This window comes from Triticum aestivum, chromosome 4B, assembly GCF_018294505.1.
Source record: "Triticum aestivum cultivar Chinese Spring chromosome 4B, IWGSC CS RefSeq v2.1, whole genome shotgun sequence".
In the NCBI taxonomy this organism is placed as follows: domain Eukaryota; kingdom Viridiplantae; phylum Streptophyta; class Magnoliopsida; order Poales; family Poaceae; genus Triticum; species Triticum aestivum.
Genome location: NC_057804.1, coordinates 634,383,472 through 634,409,105, shown reverse-complemented (window position 1 = coordinate 634,409,105; position 25,634 = coordinate 634,383,472). Strand labels below are relative to the sequence as shown.

General features: G+C 43.8%; 1 protein-coding gene across 1 annotated transcript; it reads right to left on the bottom strand.

Moving 5' to 3' along the window:
• Positions 1 to 22,757: 22,757 nt before the first annotated feature.
• Positions 22,758 to 23,894, bottom strand: LOC123089499 (uncharacterized). Its single transcript, XM_044511168.1, has 2 exons — positions 23,127 to 23,894; positions 22,758 to 23,008 (listed from the first exon to the last, which is right to left on the bottom strand). The coding sequence occupies exon 1, from the start codon at positions 23,733 to 23,735 to the stop codon at positions 23,172 to 23,174; it is 564 nt and encodes a 187-aa protein (XP_044367103.1). The 5' UTR covers positions 23,736 to 23,894; the 3' UTR covers positions 22,758 to 23,008; positions 23,127 to 23,171.
• Positions 23,895 to 25,634: the final 1,740 nt, after the last annotated feature.

Below are 25,634 nucleotides of genomic sequence, written 5' to 3'. Positions count from 1 at the left end.
AAGTTTTTGGTTAGGAGGAAGAGGATGGGGCCGAGGTCATAGGGAAAAAATGGTGGTGAAGTTTTTGTCATCATCGGCATTTTAAGTACAAAAAGGGTTAGTATCAAAACATTAATGACCATTATGATCGGACTAGGTGTGACGATAGTTTTATCGGCCATTTGAAAATGTATATAACTCTGTATGAGTTTATCCAAATTAAGCCTTTTATAAATAGAAAATCATAACACTACCACCTGCACCCATATCGCATGAATAAAATTTAACATAAATATTATTAATAGTCCATGGTATAGTGGGTATCCCTTGATGTATATGTTTTCCAGGAATCATTCATTCAAAATAATAATTTACATGCATAGTAGATATCTCATCATTTGTAATATTGCTTAGTCATAATATCTTTAATATACTTGGAATAAGGAGGAACTTTAATAGCATTAGTCAAAGGAATTTGGAAGTCGATAGATCTAAGAAAAATCAACAAATCTAGCTACTTTATCTCTCTTATCTCGTTTCTTAGTTTGAATAGGAACATCTTGCCCAGTATCAGTACCTCTACTTCATTTTCCTGATCAGATCCAGTAACATCATCATTATTAGTATCATGTTGAATGGGTTCTTGTTCTTCCCCACTTTGAGTTTCAGCATCAGAAATTAGAGTTTTTAAAATTGAACCGACAATCGAATCGGTGAGCCTGGCGGTTCACATTTTACCAATCGGACCACCGGTTCGTTCGGTTTGATGTTGGTCTAGTAGTTACAAATTTTTAACAGAATAATGGTCAAGTAGTGGATTTCTTTCATGTGTACAACATCAAATAGCCTAGTTGGTCACTACACCAGGTATAGCTGCTTTGGTCCATAGCAAGTGGGTGTAGGATCGAATCCAAACACTTGCAAATATGTTTTCCTATAGTCATACTTTTCCAGATTCATCCAGTTTGGTTTTATCACCCAATTTTCCAAAAATACCGTGCGGTTCGACCGGTTTTCACCTGTCCGATTGCAGAAGGTCCGCATAGCTTTGAAAACCTCCAAGCCCACCGATTCCGGTTTTTTTTGGTCCACTGACGCACTTGTAGAAAAGGGGGCATCAGTCCCGGTTCGTAAGGGCCTTTAGTCCCGGTTCTTGAACCGGGACTAAAGGGTCGTGACTAATGCCTCCACCCATTAGTCCCGGTTCTAACACGAACCGGGACAGATGGGCCTCCATGTGGCCACTGCGAGCAACCCAGGCAAGGGGGCCTTTGGTCCCGGTTGGTGACATGAACCGGGACCAAAAGGCTTCCACGTGTCAGCAACTGAGGTTTTTCTTTTTTTTTAAAAAGTGGCTGGTTTAGGGGTTTTGGGGGTTAATTTTACGTTGTTATTAGCTAGCTAATAGAGAGAAGTGTCCTCTCTTATACTGTTATGTTCATTTCACCCGCTGATATATAATAACTCATGCATGCTCGCATCATACATCATCATATATAATAACAAGTCCTACTAATCATACATCATCATACAACTTCTACTCGTTATTAATAACAAGTCATACGATCATCCTCCTCATAGTCATCGAACCCAACCCTACATAATTTTTCTTAGCACATGGTCATCAGTATCAGGTAGGACCTAAACACCCTTAAGGTAAAATAGCATAAAACAATATAGACCCTAACTCTCCATTATGAAGAATGGAGATCATCCTGTCTCCAATTCTTGCGCTTCGCCTCCTTTTGCGTGCAAGAAGCTCCTTACGACTGTCCATACATTTTTTCCATTCTTTGATTATCATGTCTCCACTTCTTTTAGAAATCCGGTATGGGCAATTGAGATTCGTAGGATGACCTGGTTGTATGTTCAAAACATCAAGGCGACCGTGCGTATACATAAGATGAGGCACACAATCATTCGGGATTATCTGTTGAAAAACATAGTAATAACTTCATAGTTAGCAATGATGTACTAGTTTTAGAAGTATTTAAAAAGATGCAGGGATGTCGTAATAGTAAAAAATCTTACCAGGGTATCTCCATGGTAGTTACCGTAGTTCAAGACGTGCACTAGTGGCACGTATTGACCATAATGTTGAGGAGTTCGATTGTAGACATTGTAATTCTCAAGATCAGTATAAAATGCGATCAGATGATTTTTCTCCTTATAAGTTAATTCGGAGCCATCGGTGTAGTGGGTTTTGTCTACCATTTTCCGCACATTCTTTGAAGAATGAAAATAAGCTGTCAATGGAAACAAGCTGTCAACTATTTTGAAATAAACAATATAAATTACTTAATAACTATGTTAAGCTCACATGGGGGAAGAATTGGAGGTGTATCCACAAGGACCCAAATGCCCATATTGTCTTGCTGGATTGTAGGATCACCAAGATCCATGGTGACAAGCATACCCTCATCAAAACCATACATCTTGCAAAGTGCTTCCCAATTTTTGCAACCAAAATGGGTTACACTCTCAGCATTGTACAACTTTACTTGAAAATCCACACCATGATGGGTCCTTAGGAGAATTGTTTTGGTTTCCATACTTTCATGGTCTTCAAAACCCATCCTCTCCAAGACATAGCGTCTTGCATAGCATGGGATAAGCTAGTCGAATTGCAAAAGATGAAAAATACACGTTAAAATAGTTGAAGTCGTGCTTAATTACGAAAAAAATGATTGTCGTCGTTGTGTACCGTATGAACATCGAAGGTCTCCTCGAGCTTAATGCTGAAGCACCGATCTTCGTCCAGCTCAATGAACCTATCGCACATACCTCGGTCGTTGTGGCACTGGTCGCACTCCCCCGGGCGGTTTTCGTCGTCCGAGGGTACGACATTTCCGACCTAAGCTCATAATTCAAATACTAAATATATGTACTAAAAAACCTAAATTAGATCATTATTATTAATCATGGGTTGACTATCGGTGATGGTACGTAGCTCCTCCTTTCATTCCCGAGTGCATTATTACAACAAATTGTCTAGCACACGGGAATGAAGGAGAAGCTACCCCCACGACGGCCTGGATGACGGAGGGGGCTCCTAGATTTCTGCATAGAGTGCTCTTCAATTTTAGCATTCAAAGTAGGAGTACTTTTCCAATATGAGCATTCAATAAGCAAAACCAAATCGTAAAATAAAGTAGTATTCAAATTAGCATGCATTCAATTATAACCAAAAGTACATCATCTCTTGTGTCCGTACATTGTCGAATACTCCTCGAATACTATCATACATATAGCATCGCTAATTAATACAGCTAGAACCGTAGCGCCCGACGGGTATCGTCGCGGGTGGTGGACACCCAAAGATAAGGAACGATCACATGATCATAGCTCCAGCGAGATCCCTGAAGAACCTGCCAGGTAATGTCGAACCTGCCCTCCAACGCAACCATGTAGCGACAGACGTGCTCGTCCTCCTCGCTGACACGGTGACGTACCACCTGCGCGGTGTCCGGAAGCCTCGGCACCGTCACTGGCCCACGCGACCACCACCAAACAAGGATCAGATCAACAACGGGCTGCCTCCTCACCAACCTACGTCCCCCAGAAGGTAGCACCTCCCAATACCAACCCGGCGGAGCCCAGTACCGAACATGGCCCTGATCAAGCAGGCCTCCACCACCGCTGAGTCGACGACGACGAGGATGCGGGATAGGCATCGTCGATGTCGATGCGGGAACTACTTCTATATATAGTTAAATAAAGTAGTTTTATTAATTAAATCAACTAGTTCAACTAGTAAGCACTTACTATAAATAAATAAAGTAGTACTTATTAAAAATAAACTACTTCTATATATAGTAAAATAAATTGGCTTATTAAATCAACTAGCTAGTTCAACTATATATGAAGCACTTACTATAAATAAAATAAAGTACTACTTACTAAAAATAAACTAGTTTAACTATAGTTCTATTATTTTTCTAACTAATTTTCCTATACATACACAATAAATTGACAAAGAAAATACTATGAACAAAAAAATCATTAAAATTCTATGAACAAAATTAGAACAGAAAAAATCATAAAATTCTATGAACGGAAAAAATCATAAAAATTGACATCTAAATTACACAAATGAAAAAATTGACATCTAAATTACAACAGAAAAATCATAAAAATTGACATATAAATTACAACAGAAAAAATCATAAAAAAATCTAACACAATATGAACAAATTAATTACACAATATGGAAAAAAAACTCTAAACAGAAAAATCTATGAACTACAAAAAAATCATTAAAATTCTATTGAAACAAAAATAGAAACAGAAAAAAATCATTAAAAATTTCTCAATGAAACAGAAAAAAATCATAAAAAATTGAACATCTAAATTACTTACACAATATGAAAAAAATGGACATCTAAATTACAACACATCTAACAAAAATATCTGATTAACTTAAACATCTTAACAAAAAATCTATAAAACTACAAAAAACATCTAACAAAATTAACTACCACATCTAAATTAACTACCTACATAACTTCAAATTAAATTTAGTTGCTCACCGACTGACTGGGCGACGGGCAAACGGCGAGGCGAGGTTGCGGCGCGGGGCGGGGCGGGGCGGCGACGGCGTCGGGCGGCGCGGGTCGGGGCGGACGCGGGCCGGGGCGGGCGGGGCGGGTGGCCGGGGGGGGCTGGGATCGCGGGGCACGGGGCGCGGGGCGGGGGCGGCGATGGCGTGGGGGCGGCGCCAGGTACGGCAGGACGGGGGGGGGGCAACGGACGGCGACTGCCGAGGCGAGACGGGCCAGACTGGGCGGCGTCGGGGCGGGGGAGAAGAACGAACTGAACGAGATTTTGACGAGGTCAGTTATCATAGACGACGCATTAAGTCCCGCCGTCGTGAGACAAAACCGGGACTACATGCGACCTTTCAGTCCCGGTTTTGGTGCCACCAACCGGACAAAGGGCCTCTTTTCAGCAGCCCAAAGGGCAGGAAGCAGAGCCTTTGGTCCCGGTTGGCTGGCACCAACCGGGACTAAAGGGGTTGCATTGGTCCCGGTTGCGCCACAAACCGGGACCAATGCACCCTTTAGTCCCGGTTCGTGCCACCAACCGGGACTAAAGGCCTGTGCTGCCCGCGTCGCGGCACAAAAGTTTTAGTCCCACCTCGCTAGCTGAGGGAGCTCGAGGGTGGTTTATAAGCCCCAGTCCCGCTGCCCTCTCGAGCTCCTCTCAAATGCAGGCTTACGGGCCTAAACTCACTATATGTGCCTGTGGGCCTATTGGGCCTGTTGCGGGCCTGAATCCTGGCCCATTGTTGGGTTTCTAGTCGTATTCAGGCCGTGGTAGCCCTTTAGGTGGCACTTTTTTATTTTATTTATTTTATTTTTGCTTTGAATTATTTATTTTCTTTTGATTTTGCTTTTTTATTTATTTTTCTTTTAGCTCAGATAATTATAATCTTTCTAATTACTTATTTATTTTCTTTTATGATAATTTTTTTGCTATTAAAGTTTGTAACAAAATTCTAATTACTTATTTATGTTCTTTTATGATAATTCTTTTTGTTTTTAATGTTTTGAACAGAATTCTAATTACTTATTTATTTTCTTTTATGATAATTCTTTTTGCTTTTAATGTTTTGAACAGAATTCTAATTACTTATTTATTTTCTTTTATGATAATCCTTTTTGCTATTAAAGTTTGTAACAAAATTCTATATAATTTTAGTTTCAATAATACTAGAGCTTTATAAAAGCTTTTTAGTTGATTCCTTCGGTACCAGTTCTAAGGCTGTTACAAAGGCATTTTATTTGGTACAGGTTTTAAGGCTGGTGTCCCAGAAGCACCTTTTACTACCGGTTCGTGCCATGAACCGGTAAAAGGGTTTTTTAGTTGATTCTTTCTGCAGCTGTTTTTAAGTCCCACCTCGCCAAGCGAGAGGCACTCGCAGCGGTTTATAAGCCCCGAGTGCAGAGACGATGCAGAAGAGGCTCAATGCTAACCTGATGTTGCTTAGCTTTAAGCCTTGAGGAATAGGGTAGACTGCACAGAGCTATGTGTAGTGCAGTTTACACTATTCCGAAAGGCTTGAAGCTAATTAACGAGCATTGCGCCTCTTTTTAATTTTTAAAGACTTATTACAACTCAGAAATAAATAGAAAAAAATAAATATAGCAGAAAATAAAAAAAACTATATAAAAAACTACTCAGAAATAAATAGAAGAAAAAATAGTTGTGATTAACTTTACTAAAAAATTGAGCATAGATGCGCTTATAGAGAAAATTCAACCTAAATTCATAATAAATTTCTACAAACTTCAGAGAAATTCAGTATGAATTTAGGTCAAATTCCCTCTATAAGGGCATCTATTTTCATTTTGAGAGGAGCCCAACAAGGCAGAGAGGGAGGGGCTTATAAACCGGTGTGAGCGCCCTTCGGTTGGCGAGGTGGGACTAAACTCTGAACGCAATGAGGACCAACCCTTTAGTCCCGGTTCGTGGCACGAACCAGGACTAAAGGGAAACCATTGGTCCCAGTTCAGGCCACCAACCGGGACCAATGGTGGTGGGCCAGGAGCGAGGCCCTTTAGTCCCGGTTCGTCCCACCAACCGGGACCAAAAGGCCCAGGCGAACCGGGACCAATGGCCCACGTGGCCCGTCCAGCCCCCGGGGCTCACGAACCGGGTCAAATGCTCCCATTGGTCCCGGTTCTGGACTGAACCGGGACTAATGGGCTGGCCCTGCCTGGACCATTGCCCCCTTTTCTACTAGTGACGGTCCGGTCTGGTTTATATCAAAAATGTAAACAACATTAGTATCCACTTGAGTTTCATTCTCAATAATATAAGGTTCCCTAGAACTAGCATAAGCAGTTTCAACATGCTTAGATTTCTTGTTCTTTCTAGTTGAACGAGGAACATTTTTATCAATATTTTGAGAATCTTGCTCTATTCTTTTAGGATGTCCTTCAGGATATAATGGTTCTTGAGTAGAAGCACCTCCTCAACTACAAATATAAACATCATACTTTCTAGCATATTTAGAAATATCGCGAAGAAAATCTTGTTGATCACTCATCACATAGAAAGCAAACAAGAGTGCGAAAATAAGCAAAGATTAATCTTTTAACCTTTTTACAAAGTTTCACAAAGAGGCGAACAAATAAAATTTGCGGATACTGAATAAGGAGTATTGGGGAGCCCAAAGTTTAATGCTATGGTTAGATGCTATCTAACTATTCTCTTGTATTTGTGGATGCTTGCATGGAGGGTATAATTGTAAATAGGCATTTTGTTCAATAAGAACAATACATAAGTTTAGGCTCCACCATAGAACACTTCTTGGTGCAATGAAAGCAAATGTCAATAGAACTAGGTGAAATTCCCACCGTCGTCGAGAACTGTTTGCTCCATATAAGTAAAGCCACTGTCTTATCCTTAGCAAAATTAAGGATGGAACACTTGCTCCACCATAGGTGAAAATAAATAGGTGAATTCTCTGCCATCCTTGAGACCGGTTTGGTCCATATACGTAAAACCACCATCTTATCTGTAGCACAATTACATTTTTATTGCAATTACATTCCTATAATTATTCATGCGATCAAATAACCATACAAAAAATCTTTGTAGCTTTTGTAGTGATTTCTTACTAGTTTGCATCACTAGTAGAAAAGGGGGCATCAGTCCCGGTTGGTAAGGCCCTTTAGTCCCGGTTTTTGAACCGGGACTAAAGGGTCGTTACTAATTCCTCCCCCCTTTAGTCCCGGTTCAAACTGGAACCGGGACTAAAGGTCGCGGCCACGTGGAGCTCCACCTTTAGTTTTTTGATTTTTTTTGAATTTTTTTTTCAAATTTTTGAATTATTTTAACCTCTAATCTCTAATCACCACCCCTCATCACTGCTCATATCCTCTAATCTCTAATCACCCCTCATCATTCCTAATCATCCAACTTCCCGAACGGTCACCCATCCTCCCACTCCCCCAGCCTGAGCACGCTTAACTTCCGGGTTCTATTCTCCCTCGTTTCCAAGTCTGCACTTGTTGTTTTCCTGACAATAGTAAGATGTCAATCCTATTAACCCTCAGGAATTTTGCGTGAGCATGAAGTGACACATTTCACTGTTTGAGTTTGAAACTATTGTTTTAAAAAACAATAATTATTTAGTAACACTAATATTTCTTGAATAATTAGTTTGACCATTGTTTGACCACAATTTGACCATAGTTTGACCAGATTTGACCAAAACTCAAAATAACTAAAATAATTATTTAGTAACACTAATATTCTAGAATAATTAGTTTGATTATTGTTTGACCACAGTTTGAGTTTTTTTCCGATATTTTCCACTCTAGATCTTAAAAGCCCCGTAACTTTTTTTCTGTTAGGTTTTTGAGGATTTTGAAAATGTTTAACGGGGTTCCCCCGATTAAATTTGGATGTAACTTTTTGAGTAGATGATATTTCATATAAAAAAACTTTTTCATCCGAGTTAGTATGCAAAAGTTATGTCCATTTTTACAAATTCTCGAGAGATTTTGCAAATAAAGTCGAAATTCATATCAAATTTTCCCAACAACTAGACCACATATCACATGGGAAACTTATTTTCTTTTATTTTTTTGACATTTTCATCATTTTCTTTTATTTTTTTAAACTGAAAAGGCGATCCACGTGGCGGGGGGGTAGAGTTTGAAAATGGGACCTTTAGTACCGGTTCGTGCCATGAACCGGTACTAATGCCTCAAGCCCCATTAGTACCGGTTGGTGGCACGAACCGGGACTAAAGGTCTAACCCTTTAGTCTCGGTTGGTGCCACGAACCGGGACTAATGGGCATCGCACCCTTTAGTCCCGGTTCGTGGCACCAACCGGGACTAAAAGGTCCAGACGAACCGGGACAAATTGCCCACGTGGCCCCTAGGCGCACGAACCGGGACTAGTTCCCCCATTAGTCCCGGTTCTAGACTAAACCGGGACTAATGGGCTAACCCGGGGTGGACCAAAGCCCTCTTTTCTACTAGTGCATCAACCAATTCATTACGCTCATCGTTGTGTTTGACAGTCTTACTTATTGCAAAGGGCTATAATAGAACCCATACACTTGTGGGTTTAAGAAACAAGCCTCTTTGCCAATTATTCCCTCAATTACATAATTTGGTTTTTTGCCAAAATGTTACTGTTGCTATAGTGTTTCACTAGTATAAAAGGGGGCAATGGTCCAGGCCGGGTCAGCTCATTAGTCCCGGTTCAATCCAGAACCGGGACCAATGGGGGCATTGGACCCGGTTCGTGAGCCCCGGGGGCCAGGCGGGCCACATGGGCCATTCGTCCCGGTTCGGCTGGACCTATTGGTTCCGGATGGTGGGACGAACCGGGACCAATGCGCCTCGCTCCTGGCCCACCAACATTGGTCCCGGTTGGTGGCGTGAACTGAGACCAAAGGCTACCTTTTAGTCCCGGTTCGTGGCATGAACCGGGACCAATTAGTTGCCTATATCTACCCCTCGCCCGCGAGCAGAGCACTCCCAGTGCTCTATTTTTCGTGGCCGGCGAGGGGAGAGCTTTGTGGTGCTCTAGCTCACCTCCTATGCACACGAGGTGTTCGATGGAATGCCCGAGCCACACTACTTAAGCTTTCTCCTCTCCAAGCTCGACCTCCAAGCTCCATTTTCCTCAATATTTGTCTAGGTTTAGCGGTCCGTCACGTCCCGTCCCCGTCTTCACCGCCGTCGATCGCCTGCGCCGATCTCGTCGGCGGCACCACCGTGGTGAGCCTCTTGTTCTTATCTTCTTTCTGAAAGGAAAAAATTCTTACTTGTATATTTATATAGATACTTGTATAATTTTCTTACTTTTATTATTGCATCTTATATAGTGCGATGGTTTTGGTATCCGCCCCCGTCGGCCCTCGTCCTGTCTATGATTCGGATGTGGTATATATTATCTTTTCATAACTATTGGTTCATTTATTGTTTATGACAATTATGCCGACCAACGTGACATAGATTTTATTTATCTAGGAGGTTGTTGAACCGGAAATTCCAACCGACCCTATTGTCGAGAGGTTAAATTTAGTTGAAGAAGAAAACAATTTGTTGAAGGAAAAAATTAGAAAAATTGAGGAGGAGAAGATGATATTGGAGTTGCATGTTGCGGATGTCGTCGATGATCACAAGATCAAGATGGATGCAATGCGCTTGAAGATTAGAAAGATTAGAAAATATGCCATTCATACCGAGGCTTGGTATCATTATGCCGTTGGATCAGTTGTTACATTGGTTGCGATTATGATCGCATTTGTTTTCGCATTGAAATGTTTTACATAGTTTCAGTGTATGGTTTAATTAATTTAGATGCTCTGCAGAGCTTTATGTTGTTAGATGAGAACTATGTATGTACTTTGGTTTTAATGTGATGATGAACTTCTATTAATTTGGTCACTTAATTATCTATTCATGATGTTCTGTAATGATTTTTGACACACTTAATTATATATAATGCACGCAGATGAACCGGCAATGGATGTACGGTTCAAGACACACCTCCGAGTACATTAAGGGCGTGCATGATTTTCTCGAAGTGGCTGAGGCAAACAAGCAGAATGGTTTTATGTGTTGTCCATGCCCTATATGTGGGAATACGAAGTCTTACTCTGACCGGAAAATCCTCCACACCCACCTGCTTTACAAGGGTTTCATGCCACACTATAATGTTTGGACGAGGCACGGAGAAATAGGGGTTATGATGGAAGACGGCGAAGAAGAAGAGTACGATGACAACTATGTGCCCCCTGAATACGGTGATGCTACTGAACATCAAGAGGAACCAGACGATGTGCACGATGATGCTGCAACGGGCGAAGCTGCTGAAGATCAAGAGGAACCAGACGATGTGCCCGATGATGATGATCTCCGCCGGGTCATTGTCGATGCAAGGACGCAATGCGAAAGTCAAAAGGAGAAGCTGAAGTTCGATCGCATGTTAGAGGACCACAAAAAAGGGTTGTACCCCAATTGCGAAGATGGCAACACAAAGCTCGGTACCGTACTGGAATTGCTGCAGTGGAAGGCAGAGAATGCTGTGCCTGACAAAGGATTTGAGAAGCTACTGAAAATATTGAAGAAGAAGCTTCCAAAGGATAACGAATTGCCCGACAGTACATACGCAGCAAAGAAGGTCGTATGCCCTCTAGGATTGGAGGTGCAGAAGATACATGCATGCCCTAATGACTGCATCCTCTTCCGCGGTGCGTACAAGGATCTGAACGCATGCCCGGTATGCGGTGCATTACGGTATAAGATCAGACGAGATGACCCTGGTGATGTTGACGGCGAGCCCCCCAGGAAGAGGGTTCCTGCGAAGGTGATGTGGTATGCTCCTATAATACCACGGTTGAAACGTCTGTTCAGAAACAGAGAGCATGCCAAGTTGATGCGATGGCACAGTGAGGACCGTAAGAAAGACGGGAAGTTGAGAGCACCCGCTGACGGGTCGCAGTGGAGAAAAATCGAGAGAAAGTACTGGGATGAGTTTGCAAGTGAGCCAAGGAACGTATGGTTTGCTTTAAGCGCGGATGGCATTAATCCTTTCGGGGAGCAGAGCAGCAATCACAGCACCTGGCCCGTGACTCTATGTATGTATAACCTTCCTCCTTGGATGTGCATGAAGCGGAAGTTCATTATGATGCCAGTTCTCATCCAAGGCCCTAAGCAACCCGGCAACGACATTGATGTGTACCTAAGGCCATTAGTTGAAGAACTTTTACAGCTGTGGAATGGAAACGGTGTACGTACGTGGGATGAGCACAAACAGGAGGAATTTAACCTAAAGGCGTTGCTGTTCGTGACCATCAACGATTGGCCCGCTCTCAGTAACCTTTCAGGACAGACAAACAAGGGATACCACGCATGCACGCACTGTTTACTTGACACCGATAGTATATACCTGGCAAGCTGCAGGAAGAATGTGTACCTGGGCCATCGTCGATTTCTTCCGACCAACCATCAATGTCGAAAGAAAGGCAAGCATTTCAAAGGCGAGGCAGATCACCGGAAGAAGCCCGCCATGCGTACCGGTGATCACGTACTTGCTATGGTCAATGATTTACACGTAATCTTTGGAAAGGGTCCCGGCGGACTAGCTGTTCCGAGTGACGCTGGGGGACACGCACCCATGTGGAAGAAGAAATCTATATTTTGGGACCTACCCTACTGGAAAGACCTAGAGGTCCGCTCTTCGATCGACGTGATGCACGTGACGAAGAACCTTTGCGTGAACCTGCTAGGCTTCTTGGGCGTGTATGGGAAGACAAAAGATACAGCTGAGGCACGGGAGGACCTACAACGTTTGCACGAAAAAGACGGCATGCCTCCAAAGCAGTATGAAGGTCCTGCCAGCTATGCTCTTACCAAAGAAGAGAAGGAAATCTTCTTTGAATGCCTGCTTAGTATGAAGGTCCCGACTGGCTTCTCGTCTAATATAAAAGGAATAATAAATATGGCAGAGAAAAAGTTTCAGAACCTAAAGTCTCATGACTGCCACGTGATTATGACGCAACTGCTTCCGGTTGCATTGAGGGGGCTTCTACCGGAAAACGTCCGATTAGCCATTGTGAAGCTATGTGCATTCCTCAATGCAATCTCTCAGAAGGTGATCGATCCAGAAATCATACCAAGGCTAAGGAGTGATGTGGTGCAATGTCTTGTCAGTTTCGAGCTGGTGTTCCCACCATCCTTCTTCAATATCATGACGCACGTCCTAGTTCATCTAGTTGACGAGATTGTCATTCTGGGCCCCGTATTTCTACACAATATGTACCCCTTTGAGAGGTTCATGGGAGTCCTAAAGAAATATGTCCGTAACCGCGCTAGGCCAGAAGGAAGCATCTCCATGGGCCATCAAACAGAGGATGTCATCGGGTTTTGTGTTGACTTCATTCCTGGCCTTAAGAAGATAGGTCTCCCTAAATCGCGGTATGAGGGGAGACTGACTGGAAAAGGCACGCTTGGAAGGGACTCAATAATATGCAGGGACGGATATTCTTGGTCTCAAGCACACTACACAGTTCTACAGAACTCTACCTTGGTGACCCCGTATGTCGATGAACACAAGAACAGTCTGCGCTCCAAACACCCGGAGCAGTGCGACGACTGGATTACATGTGAACACATCAGGACTTTCAGCAGTTGGTTGGAAGCACGTATCAGAGGTGACAACACTGTTTGTGATGAGCTGTACTTGTTGTCCAGGGGACCATCTTTGACTGTATTGATTTGGAAAGGATACGAGATAAACGGGAATACATTTTACACGATTGACCAAGATCAAAAGAGCACCAACCAAAACAGCGGTGTCCGCTTTGATGCAACAACCGAGAGGGGAAAGGACACATATTATGGTTACATAGTGGACATATGGGAACTTGACTACGGACATGATTTTAAGGTCCCTTTGTTTAAGTGCAAATGGGTCAATCTGTCAGGAGGCGGGGTACAGGTAGACCCACAGTACGGAATGACAACAGTGGATCTGAAAAATCTTGGGTACACTGACGAACCGTTCGTCCTAGCCAATGATGTGGCACAGGTTATCTATGTGAAGGACATGTCTACCAGACCGAGAAAGAGAAAAGATAAGGAAGCGAATACATCATACGATGAGCCAAAGCGCCACATAGTTCTTTCAGGAAAAAGGGACATCGTGGGAGTGGAGGACAAGACAGACATGTCTGAAGATTATGAAAAGTTTCATGAAATTCCTCCCTTCAAAGTCAAGGCTGACCCCAGCATCCTGATAAACGATGAAGATTATCCATGGTTACGGCGCAATAAGCAAATGACACAAGCGAAGAAAAAGTGAAGACTTTCTCCCGCAACTATTATGATGATACCATGCCAACTTTGTAACTGACGAGTATGATACCATTGTCCGTTTTGTACATGCACATGCTATGTGGGTCAATTTATGATACCATGCCAACTTTCAACTTTTTCAGAGTTCATTTGAAATGCTTTAATGTCTTATGGTTCGGCCCTCGTAATAATTAAAAATAGCAACAATAAGTATTTTGTTGTAAGTAGAAACAAAATAAAATAAATAAAGCAAGAAAGAAAACAAAAAAACAAAAAAAGTGTTTTCAAATTTGAAAACTAATGGCACTAACAGAAAGTTTATAATTTTCCTAAAACTAAAAGCAAAAACAATTAAAAAATAAAGAAAAAAACAAAAGAAAATAAATAATACAGAAAACAAAAAAAACAACAATAAGTATTTTGTTGTAAGTAGAAACAAAATAAAATAAATAAAGCAAGAAAGAAAACAAAAAAACAAAAAAAGTGTTTTCAAATTTGAAAACTAATGGCACTAACAGAAAGTTTATAATTTTCCTAAAACTAAAAGCAAAAACAATTAAAAAATAAAGCAAAAAACAAAAGAAAATAAATAATGCAGAAAACAAAACAAAAAACTGGAAAAAAATAAATATAGCAACAATAAGTAAAGAAAACAAAAAAATGCCTCCTACTGGGCCCCCACGGCCTGAATACGACATGAAACCCTACTATGGGCCAGGATTCAGGCCCGCAGTAGGCCCAGAAGGCCCATCAGGCAAAGCAATAGCAAATAGGCCCGAAAGCCTGCGGTGGAGAGGAGCTCGAGAGGGGTGCGGCAGTGGGGCTTATAAACCATTGCGCGCCCCTCTCAACTAGCAAGGTGGGACTAAACTTTGGCCCCGAGGCGGGCAGCACAGAGGCCTTTGGTCCCGGTTGGTGGCACCAACTGGGACTAAAGGGGGAGGCATTAGTCCCGGTTGGTGCCACCAACCGGTACCAAAGGCCGCCGGTTCCCGCCCTTTGGGCTGCCGAAAAAGAGGCCTTTGGTCCCGGTTGGTGGCACCAACCGGGACTAAAGGGTGCATTAGTACCGGTTGGTGCCACCAATCGGGACTAAAGGGTTTGCAATATAAGCAACACTTAGCAGTTTCCGGCCAAATCGCTCACTTCTCCCCCGACGCCCCCTGCTCCTCCTCGTCGCCGTCGCCGCCCGACGCCCCTGCTCCACCTTGCCGTCGCCGCCGCCACCGACGCCGTCAGGCTGCTCGCCTGAGCCGTCGCCGCCGCCCCCTGTGAGCACAGCCTGCTCCCGCGCCCCTCCCGTCCCGCCCGCCACCGCGCGCCGCCCCTGTCCCTGCGCGGCCGCCGCGCCGCCGCCCCTGCCTGCGCGGCCGCCGCGCCGCCCCGCCGCCCCTGCAATTTCCATAGCAATTTTTTGCATTTTTTGTGTATATGTGTTTGTATGTATATATATATGTGTGTACATGTTCATAGTAATTTTTTTCATAAGTGTATTTTTTTTGTTCATTGCATTTTTTTCATATATATAATGTACATATGTATGTGGTAGCTATATATATGATGAATGGATGTGGCTGTATATGTATGTATGAATATAATGTTCATAGCATTTTTTTGTTTATATATGTTTTTTCATATATGTATTAATTTTTTATTTAGGTTGTTAGTAGATATCGATTTTAGGTTAGTGCATTTTAGGTTAGTGTAGAGGAGAAAGTAAAATAAGGAAAAGGAAGAAAAGAGGAAGAAGGAAGAAGGAAGAAAGAAGAAGAAAAAGAATGAGAGGAAAAAGGAAAATAAGAAGAGGAAGAAGAGGAGATGAAGAAGAGGAGAAATAAATAAGAAGAGGAAAAAAGAAGAAAAAGAAGAGGAGAAGAAGAAAGGAATAGAGGAGAAGAAGAAAAATAGAAAAAAATTCTATTTTTTCTTCTTCTCCTCTATTCCTTTCTTCTTCTCCTCTTTTTTTCTTCTTCTTCTTCCTTCTTCCTTCTTCCTCTTTTCTTCCTTTTCCTTAATTATTTTCCTTTCTCGTCGTTGTCGCGTAGTTGTCGATATAACCCCCTCGAGATAACTTCGACATGAGGGGCGGTCGATATATATACCCCCTCTCGACCGTGATAACTTATACAACGGCAGCACCCCCCCTCGGCCCTCTCGCTCGACCAAAACTCTCGAGGACACCCAAACCCTAGAGAGAAAACGATGTTGGTCTCCTACCCCCTCCCGCCGCGCCCCTACCCGACAAATTAACTCTCTCGAGGCCACCCAAATTTACCAAGTTAAAAGAGCGTTGTCGTCGAGGCCACCCCAAACCCTTGAAGCGTTGTTGTGTCGAGGCGACCCCAAACCCTAGAGAAGCAGCGTCGAGGCCACTAACATGATTCCTTATTGTGATTAGCTAGCTAGTTCTACGTTTGCCACTAATATATATATATATATATATATATATATATATATATATCCATCTGTACCATGTTTGAATAATAATTGACATGTTGTAAATATTTGCAGAAACTATGGAGCACTCCCGAGACGAAGAAACAGAAGCGATATTGGGGGACATAATCGCAAATGGAAGGGATGAAGTTGCGTCATTTCTCCTCGACACCGTTGGTCAGCTGGAAGAACTGGGTGAAGAAGAGGGCTATGTTCATGATGGCTTCGGCCCATTAATGCCGGTACAAGAAGAGGACTATGTTCATGATGGCTCCGGTGACACAATGGAGGTACAAGAAGGAGACCGTGCTGACTGCTCCGGTGACCGAACCGAGCCCGGCCAGGTATATATATATTAGTTAAGCCCGTGCTGACTAGTTAATTGATGCTTCCATTGTTTTGGTATATGTACACATATTAATTACTCTCGTCTTTCTTCCTTATAATTTCTAGCCCTCCGGATCGAGCACAACTTCGGTAAGGAGACGAGGCCCGAAGAAAAAGTTGAGCTCGGATGAAAAGTTTGAGATCATAGAAATCGCGCCCGACGGCGAACCGATTGAACCCATCCGGACAAGGAAGGCATTTTCTGCTCAGTGCGGGGTTCTTGTTAGGGAAAAGATCCCGATCAGCATCCAGCAATGGTATAAGCCTAAGGAGGAAGACCCTGAGGTGTCTTATGTCAATGATATGCAGAAAGAATATCTTTGGACTGAGCTGAAGGCAAATTTCACCCTACCGCCAGAGGAGGATCCGGAGAAGCCAGTTAAAGAGCAATTAATCAAGTCTTGTGCTCTTAAGAAGATGGCAACCCTAATGAGGAGGTGGAGGAAAGAGCTGAACCAGTTTGTCGAAAAAAAAGACACCAGAATTCATCGGCAAATATGAGAAGATCAAAGATCACTGGCCCGCATTTGTGGCCCACAAGACATCGGAAAAGAGTAAGAAGATGTCGGAGACAAACAAGAAAAATGCTGCGAAGAAGAAGCTTCACCATCGCACGGGGTCAGGTGGCTACCTCAAAGCCCGGCCTAAGTGGTCCAAGGCTGAGCATGATCTGCTTGAAAAAGGGATCGAACCAGAGACAATGTACTGGCCAGACCGTTGCCGGACTTGGTTCTTCGGGGCTGGCGGAACCTTGGACCCTGTAACAGGGTTGTGCCAGTGGACGGACGAGCAACTGGAAATACCAGTCAAGAACCTTCGACACTATATCGATGCAGCGCAGCGAGGGACGTTCCTTCCAAACAGGGAGAAGGACGAGCTCACAATGGCCCTTGGGAATCCTGAGCACCCTGGACGGACACGAGGCACGCCAGGCTCCATTCCGTGGAAGGTTGGTTTTCCGGACGCAGGGGGTTACAAAACCCACGAGAGGAGGAAGAAACTGGAGCAGGACCAACTGCAGGCGCTGCACGAAAGGGTAATGGGGCTAGAGGATCGAGAAGAGGAACGAGAAGCAGCAGATCGCAGCAAACGACCTGCCGAAGCTTCCCCCGAAGCTACCCCGCCATCTCAGCGAAGAAGCAGCGTGGCTTCCACCGAGCTGCTTCAGCCGAAGCATGTCTTGACGGCTCCTGCCAGCTATCCCGTGGATGGTATCACGGAGTCTCAAAATTGCCACATTATGGCGCGATGGATGAATTTGAAGGTCAAGGCGGCTGTTGGCCAAGTTTATCCTAGTGGACCTGGCACAACTTATCACTGCCAGCCGATTCCGGAAGGATATGCTAAGGTGATGGTGGATGAAATAATGGAGGGATTTGAGGACCTCCCGCTTGAGCACCCTACCGGTGAAGGGGAGACTAGGCTGGGTTGTGCTCTGAAGACTCCATGCCTATGGCAGAAGGAGCTCATCAACCTTCTGAACTGGACGCCTCCGCCTCCTCCTCCTCCTCCGGCGAGTCAGGGCACTCCGCCTCCTCCACCGCCCCCTCCTCCGGCGAGTGATGATCAGGGCACGCGTGGCGGCGCTCCGCCTCCTTCTCCGACGCATGGTAGCACTCCGCCTCCTTCTTCGCCTACGCCAGCGCTCCCGAGCAGCCAGCAGCCTCCCCCTTCTCCGCCTCGCCAGCAAGGGCGGAAGAGACCCGCCGCCACCCCGGCTACTCCGGCGCATCGTACTCCTTCTCCTCCGCCTCGTAAGCAAGCACGAAAGAAGACAGACGCTGCAGCCGCTCCGTCTGCTCCGGCATCTAGTAGCACAACCAGAGGCGGGAGGCAATACAAATACGGTCCATCTCTCAAGCCGCTAGAGAAGTTACCATAAGAGAGGTCCGAGGAGGAAAACGATACGATTGTGCGGACCCATGTGAAGGAGTTCTTTGAAGGGGTGAAAGCAAAGAGACATCCACCTCCGGAGGAGAAGGTAGATCCGGTGAAAGCAAAGCGCACTATCGATGCCCTGAGGAAACCACCAAAGTCTCCGCCGAGAACCAACTATGAGCGCATTACTGAACAGGCATATCTCCAAGCCCAGCGGTCAGGAACTACTGTCAGTGCTAAAAGGTCAAAAGAACGACCAAAGGGGGGAAAAGTTGCCCAGCTCGGCGAACAAGCACAGCAATCGTGCCCCCCGCTCAATGTGTCTAATGCTCCGGGGACGGTGGCCGGTTATGGCAATCTTGAAGATTACCTGCCTAACGATGCACTTCCTGATTTCTTGGAGGTGGACGAACACATATACGAGTACGGGAAGCCTCTCGTCAAAGATGAAAAATCTCTGACAACAATGATGCGAAGATTCCATAATTGGTACATGGAAACCTGCAGAGCGTCTAAGGGTAAGAATGCTTTGTATCTGCATATTAAAGAGGAGCACGACCTCGTTACAAATGATCTGTTGACTGTTCCATTTGATGAGTTCTTCGCGTTCTTCAATCAAAAGGCCCTCGATAAACTAATGGTCTTTTGCTACTATCTGTAAGTACTATTTCTGTCATTAAGTCTCTATATATAGCTCGGCTCTTTCATTTCATGTATTTATAATTAATTATCCTCAATATATTATGCAGATTGAAGATCGTTGAGTGCAAAAAACAAGAAATTTATGATATTGGTTTCATTAACACAAATATCATAGATGAATTTCTGGTTAAAAAGGACATCAAAGAGGCCGAGGACAACGTGCTACAATCGTTGATCAAAAATCAAAACAAAGATACCATACTCTTTCCTTACAACGGCAAGTGAGTGTTACTGTCGTGTGCATATTCGGTTTCCCTTATTACTCGAGCGAGGTTATAGTAATGTAATTGATGAGTTATGCATGCGTGCGCAGGTACCACTATATTCTTCTGGAGATTAAGCTTGAGCGTGGACTAGTAACCGTCTTAGACTCGAGACGGAAAGATCCCAAATCCTATGCGGACATGACTGAAATGCTCAGCAAGTAAGTTCAATCGATCATTATCGCACCATATCGGCAACTTTTTGTTCATTTCCTGATATCTCAAGTAATAATAATTATTTTCTTTGTCTTGCAGGGTTTGGAAACAGTTCACCGCAGAAGCTCCGGGACTGCCGAAGGAGCTGCGATATACATACCCGAAAGTAAGTACTACTGGCTAGCTAGTTGCGCGCATCTCCCGTTGATTCTATAGCTATACTTTCATCAATGCCATTTATAATGCTTCATTATCAGTTTGATTGACCTCTATTTCTCGTAAAGTGCTTGTGGCAGGAAGAAGGGAATGATTTCTGTGGATACTACGTGTGCGAGTTCATCCACAACGCGACTTTGAAAAACAAGCGGGGCTACTCTCAAAGACAATATGAAGTGCGTAAGCAATAATATTCACAATTTCATTTTATTACACCATCATTTCTGTTGAGTTTCATTCATATATATGTATTAATTAACCCCCTTCTTCAAATTAGACGTGGCAGATGCGGAATGAACTCCTAGAACCAGATCGCATGAAAGCAATTCAAGAGGAATTGGCGGGATTCTTTCTTGACCACGTCATCAATAAAGCCGGAGAATACCATGTGGAAATTGATTTCAATTGCTAGGGGATTGTAATTAAGAGATCTTATACATATTGTACATGTATGTAGCCAGTAGCGTCAGATACATGATATACGAAAACTTGTTGTTCGACCAATCTCTCGGAGAAGGAGAGGTCGATCGATCACTTCTCTTGGTATGCATGACGAACTTCTGTACTGAATGGTTCTCTTAATCACTTATGCATATATAGTACGTAGCGTCGACCAAGCACGGACATAAGAGAGGACACTTCTCTCTATTAATTAGCTAGCTAACACAATATATGAAACACCTAAATTAACCCCCCAAAACCCCCAACCCCCCCCCTCCTTTCAAAAAAAAATAACAAAAATCCCAGCCACTGGAATGCTGACGCGTGGATGCCTTTTGGTCCCGGTTGGTGCCACCAACCGGGACCAAAGGCCCCCTGACTGGGCTCGGCGCACAGGGCTACGTGGAGGCACATTGGTCCCGGTTCGTGTTTGAACCGGGACTAATGGGTGGAGGTATTAGTAACGACCCATTAGTCCCGGTTCATGAACCGGGACTAAAGGCCCTTATGAACCGGGACTATTAGGTGTTTTTCTACTAGTGTTTGCCAAGATTTTGAATGTATTAGATTCCATAGATGTTTACATGGGGAAATTTGACTATGTGGAATGACTTACTGGATATTTGTAGTTAGGTCTCCTTGATCGAGGAACTTGGCAAAGTTAAATGGTTGTTAACTATGTCAGGTTAATTTCCTGTGAAATCTCTCTCTCATTATATTATTGCAAAGAATGTTGTGTATTCCTTTAAATTACCATGGAGGATGAAGATGCCTTAAAAGTGAAAGTGCTTGAATTAGTGATCAAACGTAGGACCCTAACCATGTATAATCTAAGTAAGAAATGGTGGATAGGAATAAACACTGTGAATTCGGTGGCACTGAAGAAACTATAGATCATGTATCTTTTGCTTCCTCCCTTTCTAGATTTCATTGGAATGTGGTATGTGGGCCATTTGGTAACCCAAAAAAGATCCATGTGTTTTTATGATTTGGGTCAAAACTGGTTGCCTTATATTGGTAAAGATAGAACTGTAGTATCTGTTGGATCTGCAGCTTTAATCTGGACCATTTGGAAAACAAGAAATAAATCTTGTTTTTAACATGTGATTCCCACTGAACCTACTAATTCGATCTTTATTTGTGTCCCCTGCTGGATTCGTGGATCGTACTAGAAAAGAGAGTGCAAACAAGAAAAATGCTTAGTGAGGTATCTAAGTGACCCAAGACTTCTGATTATGCTCGAGATAGTCTATGTTAGAACATCCCTATGCTGGTCACGTAAAACTGCGGTGTTTTGTTTTGCTTTGCTGAGTTGTCCCTTAATTATGGTCAGGTTCCCCTCTTTGCTTATCCTGATGCAGGTGATGCATTGTTTTAATGGGCTATCGATTGCTGTATCTAGACTCCATTTTTGCAATGGACGTTTAGATTCTTTATTACTCACTCCATTCGAAAAAGATTGTCCCTTAAATGCAGAAATCCCATTTAGAGCTCGGCCTCCAGTGAGGCCTCCAAATTCAAATTTGAAATTTCATCAAAATTCATATTTTTACATTTCAGAAAATTCTGAAAATAAATACAGATATACATGAAGGCATAACACACATGTGTGTAAATTTTCAGTTCGGAATACATTGAAATGAGGGTTGTGCAAAAAAACAAATCTGGGACTGTTTAACACACGATACTATTCATCCTCCCAGGCCATGAATTTGTCTTTTTTGTACAGGTCACAACTCAAGGTATTTCATCATAAATTTTTACACACATGTGGGTTACATGCTTACATACATGCATATTTCTTTTCAGAATTTTTTGAACCATAAAAGTTTGAATTTGAATTTTTCAAAAATAAAGGCCTCTATGGAGCTCGGCCTCCAAAACGCCTCTCTCCCTTAAATGGATGTATCTATATCAAATTAGTGCTAGATACATTCATTTCAGTGTCAGCTTGGGACAAGTTTTTTTTTAACGGAGGGAGTATATAAATCTATAAAAAGTATTTCGTAGTGTATGCGGGCAAGAGAACAAAGAGCTTGTCGGTCCAAAACTGAGCAAACAGCCTGTCGGTCCCAAAACAAAACAAACAGTGGGGGTCGACACGTCGAGCATATAATGGATCGGCCCACTGCCATCCGAGTCACTGCACAACTCCCCTGCACGACCGTACGTTCTTTTGTCGCATACTACTTTAGCACATCGTACGGAGTGTCTCCTCGATTCCTCGAATCACATGGGTGCAGTAACATATGCAGAAGAAGCAACAGATGGTATACTTGTTTGGTCCATCCATTAGAGTGCGTACATGAGCTTGTGAGGCAAAAAAATAATAATATCCTACAGCAGTAAAAACAAGAATCACCTATAGATCAATCGTCTCAAAATATTGTATTTTCAATGGATTTCCTCTCTCTGTCAATAGATTAAAAAAAATCGGTTGTCAGAGGAATAGCAAAACCGGACAGCAAAAGAACGGGGAAGCAACAGGTGCACTGATATTATTACGGTCGAGCCGTTATTACATGCGGTACGGATTGATGTACGAGGACTCGCAAAAAAAAAATTAACAATTATTTTATCACGAGATGAATATTAACGGGCTAGCTGCCTACAATATCACGCAAGAACACAAATGTACCAAGAGCAGCGGACGTGTCGCTACAAGTTCGATCGGCGACACAGACGATTATATTTGTTCCTTGAATGTTTTCGTCGACGACACCTACACAGAGATTAATCGCCAAGTTGGTTAATTAAGCTAGGTTGGAGGATCTAATTAATTATAGTAATCAACAGAGAGATCGATAAGAGCGAGTAGTAGATGAATTCATTGGTGTCACCTGTGCAATATGAATGGCAGCAGCCGGCCTGGCGACGCTAGATAGCTAGAGGTGCAGCTCGAGGTCCGGCGCCTCGCCGCCGCCGCCGCCGCTAGGGACGGAGGCCCTTGACCGGCTCATCACGCCGTCGCGGCCAGTGGACGGGTCCAGGAGCGGCGCGGGCTCTGCGAAGCGTGGAGCGCGGCCGCCTCCCCACCTCTCTTGCCTGGAGTCATCGGTGGCTGGAGCCACCGCGGCGCCACCGCCGTGCGAGGCGATGTAAGTGCACATGGACCAGCCGGCAGCAGAATCGCAGGACGGCCCGGTGGCGGCACCTCCCAACAGGCTGTCGTTGTTGTAGGGGTCGCCGAGGACTCCGGCGAGGCGGTCCTTGCGGTGCGCGTTCTGGTGGCCGCCAAGCGCCTGCGACTTGAGGAACGTCTTGTCGCAGAAGAGGCACTGGAACAGCCGCACCGTCTTGCCGTCCACGCACACCGTCTGGGCTTGCTCGTCGTACCGGTCTAGCCTTCTGCCCGCCGGCGTCAACGCCAGCAATAGGTCGTCCTCCGCTCCCGCCGCCGCCGCCGCCGCCGCCTGCGCATGGAACCACGTCGACGTGGCCCTCTTCATCGAGGTTTATAATATTATATGTATGCCAAGGTAGCTGCTGCTGCTAGGATTGGCAGCAGCGGCAATCCTATATATGGACTTCTCGATGGGATTCGACGGCTAACACCACTACGAAATATTCCCAAGTGAGAAAACAGAGAGGTTCTACAGTAGTGCGGGGTGCGGTGCCGATATTAAAGTCAAGCGAGTCACCGTACCCCGGAGAGGAGATCATTGCGGAGGAAGTGGTTGAAAGAAAATTCCAAACAACCGGTGCAGTACACGTGGGTCCTGCAATTATGCAAAACTACATCTCGGATTTGCAACTTTCGATTTGGACGAATGTGATCCCCAACCTAGTAGGGTTCAAATCTTGATGCTCGCATTATATTTGAATTTATTTCAAGATTTCCGGCGATGCGCTTTTAGTGGGAGGAGACGTTCCCGTCGACGACGAGGCGCCTACGGTGGCTTCGTAAATCTTAAGATGATATGCCGGCTCAGTCTCTCGGAGGTGCTCATAGGGATAGGTGTGCGTGTGTGCGTGTGTGCATTCATAGGGGTGAGTGTATGCGCGTATATGAGCGCTTGTGTCTGTACTGATGCTCAAAAAAATAAATAAATTTAGCAACACTATTTTTTTTCTTCCTCGACATAGTGATTTTCTTGAACATGAACCGTATATATTATAAATAAAAAAGTAATATGTACAAAGAATTACAAAAAGCATAGAAGCTCAAAATGAACAAAACTTAAGAAACACCAGTTCTAGGATAGCCTAAAATGTTCATGGGAGCTTAAGCAAGATAATGATCAATCCAGTTAAGGAAGGTCTCTTGATTCTTTCTGTTGATTATATGCTTGACCAGCAAGAGGTCATTCCTGAGTAGTCTCTTCCATGAGAAGATGGAAGGTGCCTCAGGTTTGAAAATCTTAAAGTTCCTCTGCGTCCAGATATTCCAGCAAGCCATACTAACAAATTCCATCAAATTTAGGTGGAAGTTCTTGCAATAGGAGCATGGTCTCATCCATAGTTGATATGGCTCTCTTCTTGTTGTTAACCAAGCAATCCTAACATTCCAGGGCAAAGGAACAATTCCAGAAAAGATTAAGGGCAGTCTCTTCAGAAGCAGTACTGCATAACTCACATGGATAGGATGGGAGGCAGAAGGATTTTCTGTGGAGCAAATTCCTAGTACTGATTATGTCATGCAAGATTAGCCAAAAGAAGATTTGATACCTGAGCATGGTGCCATTCTTCCAAAGTTTCCTGAAAATAGGAGCAGTAGGTTGCCCATTGGAGTACCATTTATACATCTTAATGGCAGAAAAAAGAGTAGCTATTCCAGTGATATTTCCATTTGTCTTGAGCATCAGTAAATTCAATAGATTCCATAGTGTTTTGCAGGGTCTGAAACTACTAAAACGCCTATTTAGGTTGTGGTGTATGAAAGTGTCCACAAGGATCCTAGGAAACCATAAACTCTTTAAAAGAAATGTGATGGCTGAGGCTCGTTCAGGATATAGCTCTTTAATGGAGGTAGCCCCCTAGTCATCTTGCCATAGGAGAGCTGAATTACCATTCTCAATAGATGTCTTGGCGATCTGTTTATACCGAGGGACAAACTTATGTAATTCATTTTCCAATGATCCTCTCCCATTTTAGGGGCAATGCGTCTGTCTTGTGAGGAGGTGTAGTTTAGCCAAGGATCTTAGACTATTTGACCTCTCCTGAAACAACACGATCCTACACTCTCGCCACTGCCCTCCACTACATGTCATTTTCCCTCACCTTGACCCTCACCAACTCCTATGCCCTTGCTTTTCTTGGCTGAGATCATTGACCTGGCTACGATCATTGGCTTAGCTCATTATGGGAGACTTTAATCTCATCCGTTACTCCCATGAAAAGGTTGAGGC